The 21,714-nt window shown below is 46.6% G+C and overlaps 1 protein-coding gene across 1 annotated transcript in view; it reads left to right on the forward strand.

Moving 5' to 3' along the window:
- EXOC4 (exocyst complex component 4) overlaps window positions 1-20,039 on the forward strand; it is a 343,578-nt gene extending 323,539 nt beyond the window's left edge. Inside the window, exon 18 of the mRNA XM_028746503.2 lies at window positions 16,656-20,039. Within this exon, the coding sequence (XP_028602336.1) occupies window positions 16,656-16,893 (238 nt within the window). The 3' untranslated portion in view covers window positions 16,894-20,039. The remainder of the gene's footprint in view (window positions 1-16,655) is intronic.
- The last annotated feature ends 1,675 nt before the right edge of the window (window positions 20,040-21,714 follow it).

Consider the following 21,714-nt stretch of genomic DNA (forward strand, 5'->3'; position numbering starts at 1 on the left):
GCAGCGTCCTTCGAAGTGGACTGGGGATGCCAGCCCTACAGGGCCTGCCCACCCTGATTTAAATCAAGCAACCCAACCTATATGGGGAAATGGGGCCGGGGATTTTCACAGAAAGGAAGGGTTCACACTTCTTCTTCTTCTTCTTCTTCTTCTTCTTCTTCTTCTTCTTCTTCTTCTTCTTCTTCTTCTTCTTTCTTCCTCCTCCTCCTCCTCTTCCTCTTCCTCTTCTTCTTCTTCTTCTTCTCCTCCTCCTCCTCCTCCTCCTCCTCCTGTGTTCACTCACTCATAGCCAAGTATGATTGTCTTCCATGAATACGGTCTTAACAGTGAGTCTGTAAGTGCCTGTTGAGGCCAATTCTGGATCCACACATCCTTCCACAGTGGGTTTTCAGGCAGGAGGTGATTACGGTGAGGGTTTGCCAAGTGTGCCTTCCTCTTAGCATGTTTCTCCCTTTTATCCTGAGTTTGAACGTTTTCAAAGTCCATGACACCTTTGGTAAATAAAGGCTGTTCTCCAACCGGAGCGCTCGCAAGCCAGTGTTTCCCAGTTGTCAGCGTTTATACTACATTTTTTAAAAATTGCCTTGAGAGAGTCTTTAAACCTCTTTTGTTGACCACCAGCCTTACGCTTTCCATTTTTAAGTTCGGAATAGAGTAGTTGCTTTGGAAGACGATAATCAGGCATCCAAACAACATGGCCAGTCCAACCAAGTTGATGTTGAAGAATCATTGCTTCGACACTGGTGATCTTTGCTTCTTCCAGTACACTGGCATTAGTCCACCTGTCTTCCCAAGGGATGTGTAAAAATTTTCAGAGACACCAATGATGGAATCTTTCAAGGAGTTGGAGATGGTGTTTATAAGTGGTCCATGCTTCACAAGCATTTTCACTGAAAGGAAGGGTTCACTACTATCCCCAACAGTGTCCCACTCCCAATTGCATTGGGTCAGGGCGGGGGGCATTCCCTGCAGCTGTTATTGGATTGTTTGTTTTTTGAACAACAACAACAATCAGCGGAGTCACCAGTCTCTCGCCATTTCATCCTTATTATCCCAAAACAGCAGGTGCAGTGGAGTGAAGGTGGTCCTGGCCTAGTGTTTTTTTGAGCCAGGACCATCCTGATTTTGTAGCTCAGAGCTCCTTCAGGTGACCTGCTTGTGGAGGCAACCGCAATCCCCTAGCTGCTCCAGGATATAAGTGTGTCAAACAAATAAATGAGCAGCGCAAACTTTCTAAAATAATCAACATTATTCTTCTTTTAAGCAGCCTGTTCAAAAGTGTAGAGCACCTAGCAGCAAGTTGGGCATTTAATACTCCAGCCTACCTGCCCTCTGCACACCTCTGCCTCTCTCTTCTAGGTGGTTTCCCCTTTTGCAGCAAAGATTTTATGTAGATCCGGCATTTGAACATTTCCTGGGGGCACTTTTAATCCCTTTGCTCTAACCTTTTAAATATAAAGGTGTTCGTGGCCTTGGTAATGATTTTCACTGCCTGAACGTGGATGCTATTTGGTTGCTCTTAATGAAGAGGTGCAATTCCATTTTCTTCAGCTAAAAATACCATTGTCAGGGGTACATTGATGGGTGGACATATAAGGGCGGGGAGGACCTTTTCTCACCTGGCAATTTTTGAAATTGAAGGGGAGCGTTGACTGTTTGATGACCTTTTCCGTCTACAGGAAATCTGTTTTCACATTCTCAGAGACAAGAAATTTCACACAGAAGCTGAATCCAGTACTTTCAGACTCCTCTTCCTCCTCTGCTAGGGGGTGTGCTGGCAGAGTAGGAATACAGGCACCAGAAGTTGGCAGTCTCTGGGCCAAATCAAAACTCGTCCCCTGCAACCAACCCCTGAATAGGCGAGGGGCTTGCTCTCACCACTCAAAGAACCTGGCCCCTTGGTTCCCTTCTCCTCTCTGAGTGGTCCAAACCCCTGAGCCTCTTGGGTTTGCTGATCAGAAGGTCAGCAGTTCGAATCCATGCAGCAGGATGAGCTCCCATTGCTCTGTCCCAGCTCCTGCCAACCTAGCAGTTTGAAAACATGCCAGTGCAAGTGGATAAATAGGTACCACTGTGACGGGAAGGTAAATGGCATTTCTGTGCACTCTGGCAGTCATCACAGTCCTCTGTGCGCCAGAAGCGGTTTAGTCATGCTGGCCACACGACCCAGAAAGCTGTCTGTGGACAATCGCCAGCTCCCTCGTCCTGAAAAGCAAGATGAGTGCCGCACCCCATAGTCGCCTTTGACTGAACTTAACCGTCCAGGGGTCCTTTACCTTTTACCTTACTCTCTCTGAATGCAGCATTGGACCCAAAGGGGTGCAGCAAATCCAGTGTTGGAATAACAGACCAGGTATTGTAGGCAGATCAGTCAGCAGTGCTGGCAGGTTGGAGGACCATCAGGCAGGAGGAGCAGGCTGGGCAACAAGACAAGTATCCGGGGGCAGCAGCAAGGCAGAGAACAAGCTGGGACCTTGGCAAGGATCACACTCTGGTTGCCCCCTCAAACAAAACACCATCTGGGCATGTGCTGCAATGTTCTGCATCCCACAGAGGTGGGCTTAAGGCCATGTGTGTATCAGCCCTTCTTGAACTATTCCCATTGCGGAGATATGTCTGGGGACAAAGGGAGTTGCTTCCCTCTTGCACATGGAGATGCTGTCCTTGTCCGGCAGAAGGAGGTGTCAGAAAGAGACAGGAGGGTAAAGAGGAGAGGAGTGCAGGGTGAGGCAAGGGCTGGATCTAGACACATCAATTAAATGTGTTGCAAACTTTGTATGAGAGATTGGGTTGGCAAAAACATAACCCCACAGCGCCATCTGGTGTCACAGTGTTAGAATGCATAAACAACGCATATAAAGCGCTTTTTCTTTGCCAATGTAGCTGAGTCCAAGATAGCAGGGTGAGAAGAAGCACCTTCTGCTTGCAAATTCTGCATCCCTCCCATCTTTTCCCACAACCTAAAAAGAAAGGCGGGTAAATATTGAATTGTCAACTTGAAAGGAGAAGTCTGTCACTTTGTTCTAGCCTCTGAATGGGAGGAACTCTTTTTTCTGGGCTATGTCTTTGTACCAGGAAGCCCGTCTAAAGAAGATGGGGAGACATTCTGTCACCAAGGTGTTTTTCACCTCCCCATAGGAGGCTATGCTGCTTCGTGCTTGCCTCTCTGTAGACAGTAACAGATATTTCGCAGAAGGTGGTATCATTCTATTTCAGTGTACACCTCAGTGGGACCACTTAATCCCACGTTTTGCATATCCCATTGTCCATCTCTCCCTCTTAATTAAATTAAGCTGGTGCGGTGAACTTTTCAGCTGTCAGGAGAGGCTTTTGAAGCTATTCAGAGAACAAGATAAGCCAGCAACAGCACTTCTCTTCTATCCAGAGTCACTTGACCTTGGTCAGGGAATGCTGCGTCCGCCCCCTGCCCCAGTGCTTACGGTTCTCTAGAGCACAAAGGCATCACTTGGGGATGGCTAAAATAGACCAGCTGAGCACTATACACTTTTGGTGGAGGCTTCTTCCTCTTCAGATTCAGATTGTAAGTGTGAGGTGCAGGGCACTTCCACACAGTGAGGCAATTCTCCAGCCAGGTGAGGTTTCGCTTCACCCCTTATGTGTTTTCTGCATTCCACCATCCTCTGTTTCCCAAGAGAGCCCTCTATAGCAGTGGTTGGGCACCTCCGGCCCATGGGCTAAGGTTACCAGATGTCCCCGTTTCCCAGGGACATTCCCCGGATTTACAAATCAGTCCACATACAAAATCCATGGAAGTTGAAAAGTGCCCCCGGGTTCATTGAAAAAAATCTGGTAACCTTACCGTGGGCCCAATCAGGCCTCCCCGTGTGGCTTGTGGAGCACTTTGGCCAGGCTGAGCCACACACCCCTGTCCTACCCCTGACGCATAGCTGTCAAGAAGAAGAAGAAGAGTTTGGATTTGATATCCCGCCTTTCACTCTCCTTCAGGAGTCTCAAAGCGGCTAACATTCTCCTTTCCCTTCCTCCCCCACAACAAACACTCTGTGAGGTGAGTGGGGCTGAGAGACTTCAGAGAAGGGTGACTGGCCCAAGGTCACCCAGCAGCTGCATGTGGAGGAGCGGAGACGCGAACCTGGTTCCCCAGATTACGAGACTACCGCTCTTAACCACTACACCACACTGGCTCTAACAAGCGTCCCTTATTTGGCGGGACAGTCCCTTATCCCAGCGCCATGTCCCGCTGCTGTCCCTTATTTGATGATGTCCCTTAAATTAAGCTACTGAAGGTAATGGGGCCCATTCTATGTCCAGCTGTCCTTTGTCAACAACAAATTGTTGCTGTTTTTTTGTGTTGAATATATGCTATATGGTAATTTATGGACCTAATAGGTATCTAAAGCCATTTGCATGCAACAAAATATGTATTTCATCAAAGTAATTGTTGATCCCTTATTTTGGCTGCTGATCCCTTATTTTTGAGGCTGCTGGTCCCTTATTTTCAAATCTGTAAGTTGACAGCTATGCCCTGACGTCATATAAGATCTGGGTGCGATGCAGGTAAAGATGTAGCTGTCTGGTCCACCAGGGCTTGCAAAATACCATGCTCATTGCTATGTTCCAACCTGGAGTCTATGGGCTTCTCTCCAGCCTCTTCTATTTTGATGCCCATCCTGCTCCCCACTCCCTATTTTAATCTCAAAGGTGGACCCCACCTCGGTTACCTCTGGTTCAGCCCTCTAATGGCCTTCCATCTACAGGCTAAGACCTTTCTGTTTCCAGGGGACTTTGATTGATTGCACCGATGTTTTTCCATGCCGTTGCACTGCTGCATATTTATTTATCTTTAGCTCAGAGCTGGCTGCTGGTCTTTATCTGTGGTGTTCATCGTTGTAGTTTTCGATAAGCTATTGTGCTGCGTTCTGTATATTTTACGGTTTTCTTGTCGGCTGCCTTGGGCATCTAAACATGGAAAGGTGCAATAAGAAGTAAACAGGGAGGGAAGCCACCTTCAGAGCTCATCTTTGGAGTAAGAGAAAACGACCCCACCAAGCAAATCATAGCACTCAATGGGGCCCATCCCACAGCTCAGATGGCTTTGTAAGAAGGCAGTTCTCCTGCTCTGTTCTTTTGCCGCACCTTTGAAACACTGTGCCAGAAAAGCAGAGAGCGTGGCACTAAGGAGGGAGATTATTGATTTTTGCCGTTGGATTAGCATATCTGGCAGATGGAGGCTGTCTAAGAACAGTTCAGAGTGGCATCTGTGAGCTGCCTGATGGGAAGGCCTGAACTTCACACATCAGATGTGGGATTTCAGCAGTGTGTGTGTGTGTGTGTGTGTGTGTGTGTGTGTGTGTAATGCAGCAGTCCAATCCACCGCACCATCAACCAGCTCTGTGCGGCCAAGAATAAACATTTGCCGCTAGCAGAGATTTAAGAGCGCAGATTTTCATTCATTTTTGGCATGGGAGGGGAGGTGCAGGGACAGGGGAAGTTGAATGCAAAATATATTGCGCTATGTAACTGAACATTACTTGGCAGAACCGATAAGCTAAGCTAGATCCTGATATGCATCTGTCTACCTGACAGACACACTGTGACTGTATTAGCTTAAATCTAATTACTTTTTGAGTAAATTGTGGATAAGCCTGTATTTGTCAAATAAAGCCCAGTCCACAATCCAGTTAGCTGGTTTTGCTCTTTCCTTTCTATTCTTCCTTCAGCCCTGTTTGTGGAGAACTGGATTAGCTGGTGAGCTGTTCTTGGGGCCAAGATTACAGGCACACATTGCATGCCTCCAAAAACATTCCTCATGTGAACTGGGGTCTGTTGTTCTCCCTCAGGTAACACACATCCTGATCAGCCACCCATAATGGCTCCCTTTTGTATACCTCAAGATCAGGCATGTCCAAAGTCCATTTCGGGGGCTTAATCTGGCCCTTGTAACTGTTTATTTCCTGGGGTGAAATCATAAAAAACCCTCAACAACTTCAATCCTAAAAAATGGTTAACAACTGTGGTTGGCCCTCATGGACCTTCACTTCATCGAATCTGGCCCTCTTTGAAAAAAGTTTGGACATCACTGTCTTAGATGGGTTTCTGCCAATATGAGGCCTCTTCCAGGAAGGAACAGAAGAAGGTAGGCGCTCTTGTGGCTTGCATCTGAGGAAAAGATGACTCCCTGACCCTCTTTAAATCAATGTCCTTCGACCTTGGGTCCCCAGATGTTGTTGGACTACAACTTCCATGAACTGTGACCATTGAGTAAGCTGACTGGGGGTGATAGGCATTGTAGTTCAATGACATCTGGGGACCCAAGGTTGAAGACACTGCTCTGAATGATCCTTCCTTCCTTCCTTCCTTCCTTCCTTCCTTCCTTCCTTCCTTCCTTCCTCTTTCTTTCTTTCTTTCTTTCTTTCTTTCTTTCTTTCTTTCTTTCTTTCTTTCCTTCCTGAAAATAGATATAAAAGACTGAGGGAGAGCAGCAATATGTTCCAGAAACCTCTCTCCTTCTGCAGTTTTCTCCTAATGTAGTATTGCAATCTGCAGAGGTAGTTTGCAGTTGTTTTCTTGAAAAGAAAAGAAAAAACTGACCAGAGATCTAATCTATTAAGGATATAGAACTTCAGTGCAATCTGCTGTGCGTAGCTGTGTTAACACCTGACACTATTAAGCTCCATGCCTTGCATACAATAGACTCCATATAAAATTGCATCACCACTGCAAATAAAGGGCAACAGCCAGTAGCAAAAGAGTCTGAAGTGGATGGAATTCATGTTTAAGGATGCAAAGTGTGAGGCCTTATGGAGAATTGTGGACGCAGCAGACTCTCATCCCCCTAGGAACCCCCTAGGAACACCTTCCAGATGTTTGGGACCTACAAGCCCATTTTTATTGCACTGGGGTCATTAAAAATAACCAAAGCTGCCTTGGACCAAGGTTGGTTCATTTCAGTAGAGCTTGCATGGCCCTAGAGAGTATTCCCAGATTTTACCCATGTTAATTAGTGGTGCCATTTGGATTTTCCACCCCAGGTGCCAAAATTTTTTCTTCTGCCTTTGGCTATCAGAATCTTCTCTTCTGTCCTGTCCATAGCTGTCAACGTTTCCCTTGCAACGGATTCCTTGCAAGAAGAGGGAAAAGTTGGCAGCTATGGTCCTGTCCTGCTGCTTTGGAATGGGACACAGCTGGGGTTCATTTGGCTCTCCAGGCCTTTACACCCCTCAGCTTTCCCCCCACCCAACTATATCATTCCCAAGAAGACAGTTGGCTGGTTGGTTGGCTATGTCTGTCCAGAACAACTTCCCTGTTCCTCATCCTCATCTTCATCTTCCTGCACCTAGTTTGGGGTCTCTGGTCCTAAGTGACCTTCATCCTCTATTGAACCTTTCCCTGAAGCCTCGCTCTACGCCCTTCTTCCTTGCCCTCCCATTTCCCCTCCTTCTGCCCGCTCTCTTATATTGAGCCTGATCCCATCTCTCCTGTCCAAGACCTGATGCCAGGTTCTGCCTACATCTGGGCAAGATGTTCAACCCTGGTTTACCTGAGACCTTGGGAGAGTCCCTTCCAGCCAGAGAAGGCCATGCTGAGCCATTCAGTCTTCATACAAATCAGCTTCATCTGCCACCAAGCTATCTCTCGGCCTCAGTTCCCTGTCTGTGAAATGGGATCATGGTTTCTTCTGAAGGCAAAGGCACTATATATAATAAAGCAGCCGGTGATTACAAGCGCCGTATACATGATAAATCACAATAGCCCCTTTGTTTCAGCATCTGGGTCCACTTCCCACACAGTTCGCGTTACGCACGCCAGGCTGCTCTCTGCTGCATTTGTTCTTCCCAGCGGGCAGCTAAAATTGTATTTTATTTTGTGCTGACTGGCGCACTCTTGTCGCTGCCTTTTCCACCAAAGTGCTGACTGTCTCCTTCCTCTTCTTCAGGGAGACATTTCATTCCCACCTCTCCCCCTTATTTGCAAGGAGGGAAGTCGCTTAATATTCTTTATAAAGTGGCATCCAGTTCAGATAATTTTTGTCCTTTGTGCAGTAAAAATGCAAATCTGTCTGACTTACGTGCAATGGCAAGCATTAATAAGTGATGTTTAAATAGACTGGATTAGCAGTTTTACTGATATATGAACAAGATCCCAGCTCTCTCTCTCCTCCCTCCCTGCCCCTCCTCCTGAATAATTTGCACATGCAAAATCAATTTGAATACAACACACTAAATTCAATTTAGTTTTTGTGTAGGAAATTGCACTTATCGGCCTGAACCATTAAATTTACTGTTTAATATGTACTTTCCAGCTCACTTGGTTAGAATTTCATTGCCCTTTATCTGTATAAATTTAATTAGGCCTGATATCATCAGTATATTATAGAACTAATTAAAGATTTAGATAAGTGTGGAGGGTGTTTCTTTAATGCCCTATAAAGTTCCACTTGGCAAAGGAGGGGATTTTTCCTTCCTGCTTTGCCACAGCACTTTGTGGGAGGCTAAGAGGACCCTGAGTCAGAGAAAGCTTTTGGAAGCAACATGCAGCGAGTTTGAAGGTGTACAACCTGACTCTCATACTCTTCCATAATTAACCTGCAGTGTCTAGTTTGGGCTAGGGGAGAAATAAATTCCTTAGGTGAAGAGTGTACACACAGTATGACTGCTGCGGTGTGACATGACTATTTGCTGACTCATTGGATCTCCCCAGGTTGCTTATCCCATCATAAGGGAAAGGTAAAGGGACCCCTGACCGTTAGGTCCAGTCGTGGACGACTATGGGGTTGCGGCGCTCATCTCGCTTTACAGTGGTACCTCGGGTTAAGTACTTAATTCGTTCCAGAGGTCCGTTCTTAACCTGAAACTGTTCTTAACCTGAAGCACCATTTTAGCTAATGGGGACTCCTGCTGCTGCCGCGCCGCCACCGCACGATTTCTGTTCTCATCCTGAAGCAAAGTTCTTAACCTGAGGTAATATTTCTGGGTTAGCGGAGTCTGTAACCTGAAGCATATGTAACCTCAAGCGTATGTAACCCGAGGTACCACTGTATTGGCTGAGGGAGCTGGCATACAGCTTCCGGGTCATGTGGCCAGCATGACTGAGCCGCTTCTGGTGAACCAGAGCAGCGCACAGAAACGCCGTTTACCTTCCCTCCAGAGCGGTACCTATTTATCTACTTGCACTTTGATGTGCTTTCGAACTGCTAGGTTGGCAGGAGCAGGGGTCGAGCAACGGGAGCTCACCCCGTCAAGGGGATTCGAACCGCCAACCTTCTGATCGGCAAGTCCTAGGCTCTGTGATTTAACCCACAGCGCCACCCGCGTCCCTATCCCCTCATAGCTGGCCACTTAGTCATGTGATATCCCCTGGCCAGGCATTTCCTGCCTGTTAGATGGGCTTTGTCTTTGCAGGAATGGCAATGAGTGCCTGTTTGGAAACTATGGCTAGCTCAGAACGATTGATGAGGGCCGGTTATTTGCAGCATGTGACTCCGTTGCTTTTTAACCTGCAGTGTCTCCTGGTGGGCTGCCAAACCCCATTCAAAGTTCTGGTTATCGCCTTCAAAGTCAGGTCCATTTTGGATCCAGTAGGTCTGAAGGACCAGCTGCTCCAGCATGATTCTTCCTACCCACCTCTTAAGTTCTTCTGGGGAGGCCATTCCTCTGCATCCAACCGGTCCATGACAGCCACACTTTACCACAATGTACAGTGGTACCTCTGGTTAAGTACTTAATTCGTTCCGAAGGTCCGTTCTTAACCTGAAACTGTTCTTAACCTGAAGCACCACTTTAGCTAATGGGGCCTCCCGCTGCCGCACAATTTCTGTTCTCATCCTGAAGCAAAGTTCTTAACCCGAGGTACTATTTCTGGGTTAGCGGAGTCTGTAACCTGAAACGTATGTAACCCGAGGTACCACTGTATTCATGTCTGTACGCGTTACTCATCTGCAGAACCCAGAGAAGTGTGAATTGTGAAGAATGGCAGCTTTGTGGTTTGTGTATTGTTTTGAAAGTGTGAATTTGGTAGGTTCACCTTTAAATGCACGCTGAGTAGATTTATTTCTATCAAATCCCTACTTGGGAGCTTGCTTTAGCCCCTTCTCTGTAGCCTTCAGGACTGCTAAAACTGTTTCATTCAGTTGGGCTGTTGGTGCTTCCTGATCTGTGCAGTTCATTTATGATGCTGCATTTTTTATTAAGTTAGTTGTTTGTTTTCAATTAATTTTACTGCTCAGGTTCTCTTATGTTTGTGAGCTTCTGCAATGATTCCTGTGTTTTGGGCCTCTTCACTGTGCAATTTCTGGCGGTGGGCCTAATTAAAGGTCAATCCAGCCCATTGCTATTAGCTGTTGAGTAGCCAAGGGTCTCAAGAACAGAACCCAGATCCTGTTGTCTTCTTCCTGCCCTGTCGCTGGAGACGAGATCAGAGACAAGACTGCACTCTGCAGCAACTGATCCCTCAACTTCCTTCCCATTCAGAACATACAAATGGAGTCTTGAACCAGAAACACACCTTTAAAAAATAAAATAATGAAATATTGGTGCAATTCTTAAAAGCCTCTTTTTTTCCCTGGGAAAGCTCTGTGGGGAGAAGCAATCCTATCTTGAACTGCCTGCCTTGGAGGAAAGTCCCTAGATATTTAAAAATAATAATAATCTCAGTGGAAAGGCAGCCAAGATGAAACAATCTCCCATGAGTGCCATCAATACTTTTCTCCATTTAAATGCTAATTTTCACCTCTAACCCTGGCTAGCCTGCATAAACAAAACAAAACAAAACAAAATGTTTCAAGGGGTAGTCAGGGGAAATTCCTGATTGAATCCTGATCTGGATAAGATTTGATTTCTTCTCAAGATGGTGGCCGGGGGGGGGGGGAGCGAGAGGGGCTTTGCATTTAATTTGAAGGAGGCAGCTCCTCAAACGTTCCTGAATCTGTCTGCGGAAAGTAGCTTGCTGCCTTTGCCTTTCCCATTCCAGCCTCCTCTCTGCTTATATCCCCTTTTGGTCTCTCCCCCTCCCCACCCCATGCACCCCCTTAGAATGAAGAATTTCGTTGGGGCAGAATTTATTTCCCTCTTGCTCTCCTCCTTGCTTTCTATGTACATTGATGGTGCCAGATAAATAAACAACAGTAGGAGAGGTTCTGTGTAGGAATTGGAATGGAAGTTGCTTGTCGATCATGTCCTTATTGCATATAAACAGATTGTCTTCCACCGAGTCCTGGCGTTGGTCCATCTAGCCCATAATTTTCTCTGGCTGTCAATGGTTCTACAAGGTATGAAGCAAAGGCTTTTCTCATTGTCTCCCTCCTGATCCTTTTAAGCAGGGCTGATTTCAGACTGGAGAAGCACTATGTGTTTACAATAAAGGTAAAGAGACCCCTGACCATTAGGTCCAGTCGTGACTGACTCTGGGGTTGCGGCGCTCATCTCGCTTTATTGGCCAAGGGAGCCGGCATACAGCTCATGTGGCCAGCAGGACTAAGCCGCTTCTGGCGAACCAGAGCAGCGCACGGAAACGCCGTTTACCTTCCCGCCAGAGCAGTACCTATTTATCTACTTGCACTTTGGCACGCTTTTGAACTGCTAGGTTGGCAGGAGCAGGGACCGAGCAATGGGAGCTCACCCCGTCACAGGGATTCGAACCACTGACCTTCTGATAGGCAGGTCCTAGGCTCTGTGGTTTAACCCACAGCACCACCCATGTCCCTGTGTTTACAATACTTCTCGGTTATTTGGAGGCCACCAACCGCACAAGAGCATGGCAGTCACTACCCTCTAATATTGTCCAATGCTTCCTTCCCACCCCCCTCCACAAGCTGCATCAGTGTCCTCATTGGCTCTCTGACCCCAAATGATTGGCCACAGTTAATGCCACTCTCCATTTGGGGGGTTTCTAAATGATGTAAACTCAGATGACAGTCAGCTAGACCCTTGGCTGCTGCTGTTTTCAGGGTCATTTGGGGTCGAAAAGGCCTTGGATTTGCACTCCGTTCCTGGAATTGCCATTGGTCCCATGTTACAGGGGAATGCACCAACCAGAGTGAGTTAGGGATCAATTTCATAGGGTGGCATTCAACTACATATTATACAGATTATACCTACTGAAATTAGGGACGCGGGTGGCGCTGTGGGTAAAACCTCAGTGCCTAGGACTTGCCAATCATATGGTCAGCGGTTCGAATCCCCGCGGCGGGGTGAGCTCCCGTCTTTCGGTCCCAGCTCCTGCCCACCTAGCAGTTCGAAAGCACCCTTAAAGTGCAAGTAGATAAATAGGTACCGCTTTATAGCGGGAAGGTAAACGGCGTTCCGTGTGCTGCGCTGGTGCAGGCTCGCCAGAGCAGCGATGTCACACTGGCCATGTGACCCGGAAGTGTCTGTGGACGGCACCGGCTCCCAGCCTCTAGAGTGAAATGAGCGCACAACCCTAGAGTCTGTCAAGACTGGCCCATACGGGCAGGGGTATATTTACCTTTATTTTACCTACTGAAATTAATGAACATGGCTTCAGTTGGAGAATGCCCCACACAATTTGCCTTGCACATATCACTGCTTGGCATGTGCATTCCTCTGCCAGTGTGGAACTGCACCCTTGATAAATGTCTGTCACCCTCCTTGTGTGTGAAAGGAGGCTGCCTAGAACAGGCATAGGCAAACTTGGCCCCCCAGATGTTTTGGAACTACAACTCCCATCATCCCTAACTAACAGGACCAGTAGCCAGGGATGATGAGAATTGTAGTCCCAAAACATCTGGAGGGCCAAGTTTGCCTCTGCCTGGTCTAGAAACTGGAAAGCAAACATTTCTGATGCATTTTGGATCCTATAACCCCGTTGCACAATACAGGGTCCCATCACATCAGGTCCACCAAGTCTCTCCAACTAGCCTGCTAACCTTCGCCTCCTTCTCCAGCAAGTTGCACATACGAGCAGTGTAAAATTGGGCGGACTTTTTGAAAGAAAAAATGGGCTGCATGGGTAGTGAGGGGAGGTGGTAAGGCTGGAAGGAACCCCTTTTCAGACATGCTTGTTTGTACATTCAAGTTTTCGTTGTGGGGAGAATCAAAACTTTGATCGCTCACCTGCAGTCTGCAAATACACTCATGGGAAAAAGAAAGGGCACCCTCTTTGAATTCTGTGGTTTTTACATATGAAGACATAATAACAATCATCTGTTCCTTAGCAGGTCTTAAAATTAGGTAAATACAACCTCAGATGAACAACGCATGGCGTATTACACTGTGTCGTGATTTATTTAACAGAAATAAAGCCAGAATAGAAAAGTCGTGTGAAAAATAAGTACACCTTATGACTTAATAGCTTGTAGAACTACCTTTAGCAGCAATAACATGAAGTACCGTAATTATTTTCTGTAGGACTTTATCTGTCTCTCACGTTGTGGAGGAATTTTGGCCCGTTCTTCTTTACAACATTGCTTCAGTTCGTTGAGGTTTGCTGGCATTTGTTTATGCACAGCTCTCTTAAGATCCCTCACAGCATTTCAATTGGGTTGAGGTCTGGATTTTGAGTGGGCCATTGCAACACCTTGATTCTGGGGTTTTTCCAGTCATTTCCTTGTAGATTTGCTGGTGTGCTTGGGATCCTTGTCCTGTTGCATGTCCCAGTTTCAGCCAAGCTTCAGCTGTTGGGCAGATGGCCAGACATTTGTCCGTAGGAGTTCATGGTCGACTCAATGACTGCAAGGTTCCCAGGTCCTGTGGCTGCAAAACAACCCCAAATCATCACCCTTCCACCATTGTGCTTGGCAGTTGGTATGAGGTGCCTGTTCTGGTTTCCTGCGTTTGGTTTTTGCTAAACGTGGCTCTGCATTATGGCCAAACATCTCCACTTTGGTCTCCTCTTCCCAAAGGACATTGTTCTAGAAGTGGTTTGTTCAGATGCGACTTTGCAAACCAAAGCCATGCTGCCGTGTTCTTTTTAGAGAGACGAGGCTTTCTCCTGGAAACCCTTCCAAACAAACCATACTTGTTTGGTCTTTTTCTAATTGTGCTGTCACAAACTTTAACATTTAACATGTTAACTGAGGCCTGTGGAGCCCGAGATGTAACTCTTGGGTTTTTTGCAATTTCTCTGAGCATTGCACTGTCTGACCTTGGGGTGAATTCACTGGGACGTCCCCTCCTGAGAAGATTGGCAACTGTCTTGAATGTTTTCCACTTCTGAATAATCTTTCTCAGTGCAGAATGATGGACTTAAAATTGGTTGGAGATTACCTTAGAATCCTGTTTCTTGGGCAGCAGCACTTGTTTCTCTAAGAGTATTGTGTCGTCTTTCCTTCTTTGCATTGTGTTAAAACACACCTGAATGCTCCAGACCAGCAAACTGCTAAAACTTCGGCTTTTATAGAGGTGGGCACATTTGCTGATGATCAATTAAGCAAGGGCATTTGATTAGCAGCCCCTGTCTGCTACTTAGCCTCTTAATTCCTACGGGAGCAGTAAGGATGCACTTAGTTTTCCACACTTGATTTCTCCATCGGCTTAAATAAATCATGACACGATGTAAAATGTCATGTGTTGTTGTTTACCTGGGGTTGTATTTACCTAATTTTAAGACCTGCTAGGGAACAAATGATTGCTATTACGTTCTGATATGTAAAACCACAGAATTCAAAGAGGGCGCACTTCCTTTTCCCCATGACTGTAGCTGCACCGTGTGATTTTCCTGTTTGGAGGGGGGTTGCTGGCTTCCCAGAAGCTGAGAATGAAGCACCAAGACCAGAAAATGCAGTGTGTGTGTGTGTGTGTGTGTGTGTGTGTGTGTCTTCCTGATGATTTAAAAGTTGTGCTGCCGGGCAGAATGCCTCTCTCTAGCCTCTCCTAAAAAAAAATCAAACACAACATTTCTGATGGCTGGAAGCAAAAACTATGAAAAGGGAACAAAGGCTAATCAAGAGGCGAATTCTTCTCCCTCTCTCTCTCTTTCATATTTCATTATTTGATAACATCAGGAGAGCAGGCCTATCAGAATTGCTTTGGCAAAGGCAAACAGGAAGCACGCCTGATCAATATTTATTAATACTTTTCAAAGACAGGGGAGGCAAACCTTGAGCGGAGCGGCTAATCGAGTGAGTAATTCCACATGCGTAGGCCGGCTGGCCAAAGGCAACACCAGGCCAAACAAGGCAGTGGTTTTAATTGCAGCCAATTAAAAATGCAGGTTTCTCTCTCCCCAGCCCCCGCACCACTGCCTTTGTATTAATTGTTTATTTTAAATAGAAAATAATCTGATTCTCTAAGGAGTGGCAAGTAACTCCTGGAAGCAGTGAGTTCTGGATTCTGGTCGGAATGTCCTTTTGCAGCTTCAGGCATTTGGCCTCCTGTGGATGGAGTTTGTGGGCTCATCCAGCCTTCTACTTGTCCCGCGACTTTCCCCTGGGAGAACCCAGTTTTTTGCCGCTGAATCAGAGCAAACGTCAATTGGGTTTTCTGCAGATTTCCGTTTGCTGCGATTCAGCACGAAAGAGCGGGTTCTCCCAGAGGAAGTGGAGGGGCAAGCAGAAAAGAACTGGGACCCGTTCCTAGAAAACATGGGGCAAGCAGAAAACCACCCAAACCTTGCTTTCTAGGCACGGAACAAGTGGAAGCATGGATGAGCCCTCTGTCTACTCAATACAGTGTCAGATCATGGCCTCCTCATTTCTAATAGGCTGGGTTGCACTGGCTGAGTGGGAGAAGGTAGGCATAGCCTAAGCACCTGTCCCCCTAGCGCAGTGTTGCCTACACTGACTGACAGCAGCTGCCCCGAGTTTCAGATGGAGGACATTCCCAGTCCTACCTGGAAATGCCAGGGATTGAACATGGGACCTTGTGAAGAATAATAATAATAATTTATTATTTATACTCACCCATCTGGCTGAGTTTCCCCAGCCACTCTGGGCAGCTCCCAATCGAGTGTTAAAAACAATACAGCATTAAATATCAAAAACTTCCCTGAACAGGGCTGCCTTCAGATGTCTTTTAAAGATTGGATAGCTGCTTATTTCCTTCACATCTGAAGGGACGGCGTTCCACAGGGCAGGTGCCACCACCGAGAAGGCCCTCTGTCTGGTTCCCTGTAACCTCACTTCTCACAATGAGGGAACCGCCAGAAGGCCCTCAGCGCTGGATCTCAGTGTCCGGGCTGAACGATGAGGGTGGAGATGCTTCTTCATGTATACAGGACCAAGGCTGTTTAGGGCTTTAAACGTCAGCGCCAACACTTTGAATTGTGCTCGGAAACGTACTGGGAGCCAATGCAGATGTTATGTGGTCTCGGCGTCTGCTCCCAGTCCCCAGTCTAGCTGCCGCATTCTGGATTAATTGCAGTTTCCGGGTCACCTTCAAAGGTAGCCCCACGTAGAGCACATTGCAGTAGTCCAAGCGGGAGATAACTAGAGCATGCACCACTCTGGTGAGACATAGACCCGCCACCATTGGGCTACAGCCCTTCCACTAGGACAGCTCTTCCTCTGGAGGCAGGTAATAGTTCTTGAAAATGACTTTCCTCCATTCTAGTCCCAGAACCACTTTGAACCCTAACCTCCTACACAGAACTCGTTTTAATTTTCTTTCTTATTTTAATCTATAGTCTCCATTTCCCCCTTTCTTTTCTGTCAGCGCGATTCCTGTTTGGTCAGCTGACAGCACAGCTGAAGTGAACGTGGAACTTTCTTCTTTGCATTGCAGGCAATACTACGAGATGCTGTACAACACCGCAGACGAGTTGCTAAATCTGGTGGTGGATCAAGGGGTGAAATACACTGAGCTGGAGTACATCTATGCCCTGAGCTTATTGCACCGCAGCCAGACCGGCGTTGGGGACCAAACCACCCAGAACATGAGGCTGCAGCGCCTGAAAGAGATAATCTGTGAGCAGGCGGCTATCAAGCAAGCCACCAAGGACAAGAAAATCACCACTGTTTAATTTATGCCATTGTGGGAGGGCAGCTAGCCAGAGAAGCTTCATGCTTGCTTGCAGCCAACGAGAATTGCGTTGTTTTGGGCGTTGCATTGTTAAAGCGGGGTGTATGTTTGATATTTGGGTCTTGCGCCCTTTTCATGAAAATATTATCCACGGGGTTTTTTGGGTGGGTGTGGGTTAGAGGCCAGTTATGTGGCAAGATGAGATCAAGAAATGTCACCATGATGAAATGGAATGCAAATGACTGGTGTGTCTGTCACTTTAGAGCTTTGATGGATTTAGCTGGGCGTGAGGGAGGGGGGTAGAAAAAGGAGGTGTGCCTGTTGTTCACTTGATCTAGTTGGATCTACAGCATTGAGAAAGACTGATAAGTAATTTTAACTAAAATTCAGTTCTAGCTGTCAAAATGAGAGGGACGGATGTAGCTGAGATTCCTGCCCCCTTCCTATCAAGTGGTTTTGATTGTGCCAGTACTATCATGATACACAGCTGCCCTTATTTCCAAGATTCTCCTTTTCCCAGGTAAGCTGCAGATGAAGCTTGTCCACCATCTTGAATAGCATTTAGCTGGTTTGTATGGGAAAGGGAGAGAGAGAACCAGATGCCACATGGCTCCACTGCTTTGGATTTATACCGTTTACCATGGTATACAGCTGGTTGCCTGTATCATCTAGCCAAGCAGTGAGGAAAAGTTTGTCACTCCTTTCCCCCCAGTATTTCAGTTGGTTGTGGAAATATTCTCTGCACCACTCAGCAATCGACCAGCTCAGTAAATGCTTACATGCTTACTCTGTGGTACGTTACCACTTGATTAAGAGAGAAGACCATTTGCCTTCCGTAACCAATATCACTGGGTCTCCCTGAAGATGCTGGCTCTAAATCCGCAAAGCTCATTAGCTATCTAATAGGGGATCATTGGTTTCTTTCAAGGTTTTTCTCTCCAGTTCAAAAGCGGAAGTTGGATTGTTACAACTTTCTTCAGTGGCTGCAACTCAAGGACACTTCTTACATTACAGCAAGCCTGAGAGGTTGTGTTTGCTCATACAAAACACACTTGATCCACGCAGCCCATAGGTAGCTAGTTCTGCAAGGGGAGGGGTCTGCTACCTTTCTTGGCAGAGGTGACTATAGGACCAGTGTGTGGTCAGCAGGGCAGACTCCAAGCTGCCATTGCAAGAATATCAGTTTGCTGTCCTTCAGGCTTCAGGTTGAGCACAACCAGGTCAAAGATGATGTCTGAAAGTTGCCAAGTAACCTTTCTGTAAAAGTTTAGCACATCGCTGCCACAGCTAGCTCAGATCTGTTCCTAATAATGACGAGGTTTGCAGATCACATGAAACCATAGTTAAACATAAACTGTGGTTTGCTGTGAATGAGCAGAATGCTGGTCCACACTGCTCAGAAGTCCACTTTCGTCCATCCATCCATCCCCCCAGTTCCTTCTGTTGTTGCACCAGAGACGAAAGAAACCAGTGTCTTGCTTTGCTTTTTGTGTGAACCAGCACTTGTGGTATGCTTCTCACCAAACAAACCACAAATGGAAGCCATTCTCTCCCTAGACTTACCACTCATGGTTTGCTTAAGGGAAACAAACCACAAATGCTAGTTTACACGTAAACCACAGCCAGCCTTTGGTTTCTATTCCCGCCCCAGTGCGACAGCCACAGGAGCAAAGACTTTTGAACAGCTTGCACCCAAATGCTGCTCATTCATATTAAACCACGGGTTTCCTTAAGCTATGGTTTTGTGTGTTTTCCAAACGGGGGGGGCCAACGTCACATTCTGGCCGTTGACTTAGGTCAGCCAGCTCCATAGACACCTCCCTTCCCTTCACCTTGGAAAGCCTAGAAATATTGTCTGCTTCTCTATAACCTTTATCAAAAGGGAGTCAGGTCAGAGCGGAGGAGCGATATAACTCTGACACTGTGGGTTTTGCCCTTCACTGCAGGACAGGCTCTGTTCTCTCCTCTTCGCACAAGATTGCGCACTCCCTTTGCCTAAGAAGTTGCCCTCTCTGAGCCGGTTCTTTTCCCTTGCTGCTTACGTTGCTTTCCTCTTGGTTCGACTGGAAAATTAAAGGATAATTTTGGAGCCCTTAATTACTGTACAGTGGTTTGCTTGGATGCACTGGCACTCTCCAAGGCTTATTCAGCAACTTCCGTGCAGTGATTTTTAAGGAGGTTGCAAGTCAGGCTTTGAATTCCCTGAGGAGGTCAGACTTTCCCCACCATCCTATGAACAGCAGCATTTCAGGCACGAAGAGGAGATACACTTAATAAGGTCACAGGAACCCAGGAGGTCCCCTGGAAGATATTGCCGTGCCTGTTCAAAATGGCTGTGGGCTGTTGATGTCTTAGTGGTGAAACTTAAGAACAGCTTTCACCAGCTCGCTCCAAACTTCAACATTTCCCCCGACCCTGGCTGCAAGTAGCATGTGGAAGAAACCCATAAAAAAGCATTTGAGTTCTTAATCCACAGGAGAATAACGCAGAATAGGATTTGGCTGAAGACAGTGAAATTAGATCTTACAAGGGAAATGCATAGTTTCCAGCTCGATATTTCCCTTCTGATGCTAATGGGATGAGCAGATGCTTGCGATACAGGATTGGCAAGATGGATGGATGATGATTCTCACCTTCAAGTACCAGTTTTAAAAGAAGTTTATCTCCAGCTGGAAAACCTGAAGTTAGTTATTTTGGGGGAAACTGTCCAGGGGGGAATATCTGTGGTAGGTGGAAAGGAACCAGCAGGTGCAGGAGGGGTTAAGCACCTCCATCCCCTGCAAGTGACCCTACCCCACCTGCATCCTTCCATTCCTATTAACTCAGCGCAAGCAAATGCAGTCAAGGAGGACTACTGCCCAGGTCTGCATAGGGGGCCAGAAGCAGAGGCCAGTGAAATGAAGGAAGACACAAGGTGCTTTCCCCTCCAGTCCTTGGTATGCACACAACCCTAGTTCCATGAGAGTTTCTCCCTCAAGATGCTGTTGGCACTGGATCACACCATGAAGAATAAAAGTACTTGGGCTGGGGAGAGGGAGGATGATGTGAACCGAAAAGATCCTTTTGTGTATGATCTGAGGCAAATTAATAGGCGGCACTTGCGCATATTCTATATGGGTTTTGCTATTAAATATTAACACATGTATACATCCTGCTTTGAGCTTAATTTGTTCTTTGAGCCGCATCCCAAACATAAAGGCCTTCCAAACATCGGAAAGAGGCAAGCCTCCAGGAAAAAGGAAATTATGCAGTAGGCAGATGTAGCCTCTTACAAACTGGTGCATGGGTTATAATCAGGAGGGCTCTCTCCGCTGCCTTCCTATTCTACACAATCTAGAAATATTTGCTGAGAGACCGAGTCTGTGATGACAGTGTACCAGCCAGACATAGGGAGAAGCAGCTTTGGCTATTAGAAAGCCCAATTTCAGGTTCACCCAAGAACAAGCAAGGGCGACTTTCTAATAGAGCGGCTGATGATTTGCCAAAGGTATTTTGCTGCACAGCTCAGCGGAGGAAATTGCAAATGCTCGCGCGTCCAAAACCCTAACAAGCCAATCTTCCCCCTTGATTGCCACTTGCTCCTACGCCTAACAGAGTGAACTGTGAACACTGATGCAATGAACGTCCTCATAAATTGCCGCTGATGAAAAACAAATTTGATGATTACGGCTGGGCAATAAGCGGCCTGAATTGTGTTTATTACTGCCTCCTCCTCCACCCCCGGCTCAGTTGGATAGATGAAAGCAGCAAGAGACGGGAGGAAGGCAAAACATGGCCCCGCGATCACAGTTATTAAGCCCGCCTCTGCGCACTGGGGGTCTGGATGTGGACATCCACGTTCACATCTCTGCTCAGCCACAAAAGCTTATTGCGAGCCAATTACATACAAGACAGGGGCTCTGTGATTTTATCTCCCAATGTTTCTCTCTTTTCCTAAAAGCTGCTACTTGGGCGAGGGCCACAGGATAGGATACTTAAACACACACAACCCAATTCCATTATGCAGCTCACATCCATGCACAGTGCCAATTTGCCATGATTCTGTTTGAATCTCCTGCACCTTGCATTGCTTGGCCCCGGATGCATGTGGCCTGATAGAAATCACTATCTCTGGCTCACTAGCTTGCTTCAAAGGATGCTTGCAAAGGCAGAATAAGAGACGAGGACTTCGGCATGTTGCTTTTGTTCTCAGCCATCTGAAGCAAAAGGAAGGGATGAGGAAGCACTTGTTATCCCAATTGACTCATGTATACACATGTACCTGTATCTCACTTGCAAGTTCACAGCGCTACTCTTTTGGTGGCAAGGGGGGAGTTTTTGCTGGAGACGATTGCACGCCACAGACATTGTTGGAATGGGCACGATTATTTTAGGTGCACCCACTTCACCTTACTTAATTGGGTGAAATGAGCACAATCAAAACAGTAAATCCCAATATTATCTTGCTTGCTTGGGGGAGTTAGCAAGAAAACATGCAATTACTGTGATTAAAAATATTTGGTCCCAAAAAAATGGCTCGCAGAGAGTAAAAATTGGTTTTGAGGCTTGAACAGAAATATGAAGAAGTAAGCTAGTTAGTTGATATAAATAGCTAGAGTTCGAACTAATGTTTCAGGCAGAAGGGAAATAAGGTAGCAAGGAGGAGGAAGACACCAATAATTACCTCTCCCAAGAAGGGGAGGACAAAGAGAAGCATTCTCCTTGGTTTCACCATGGATGCCTGGTCACAACTCAGTGCAGGCGTCCTAGCACTGAGAAATTGATTTGGCTGGTAGAAGAGATCCAGACAATAATGTAGAATTGGATTAAACTGTCTTTGCTC

Source organism: Podarcis muralis, chromosome 10, assembly GCF_964188315.1.
Source record: "Podarcis muralis chromosome 10, rPodMur119.hap1.1, whole genome shotgun sequence".
Lineage (NCBI taxonomy): Eukaryota > Metazoa > Chordata > Lepidosauria > Squamata > Lacertidae > Podarcis > Podarcis muralis.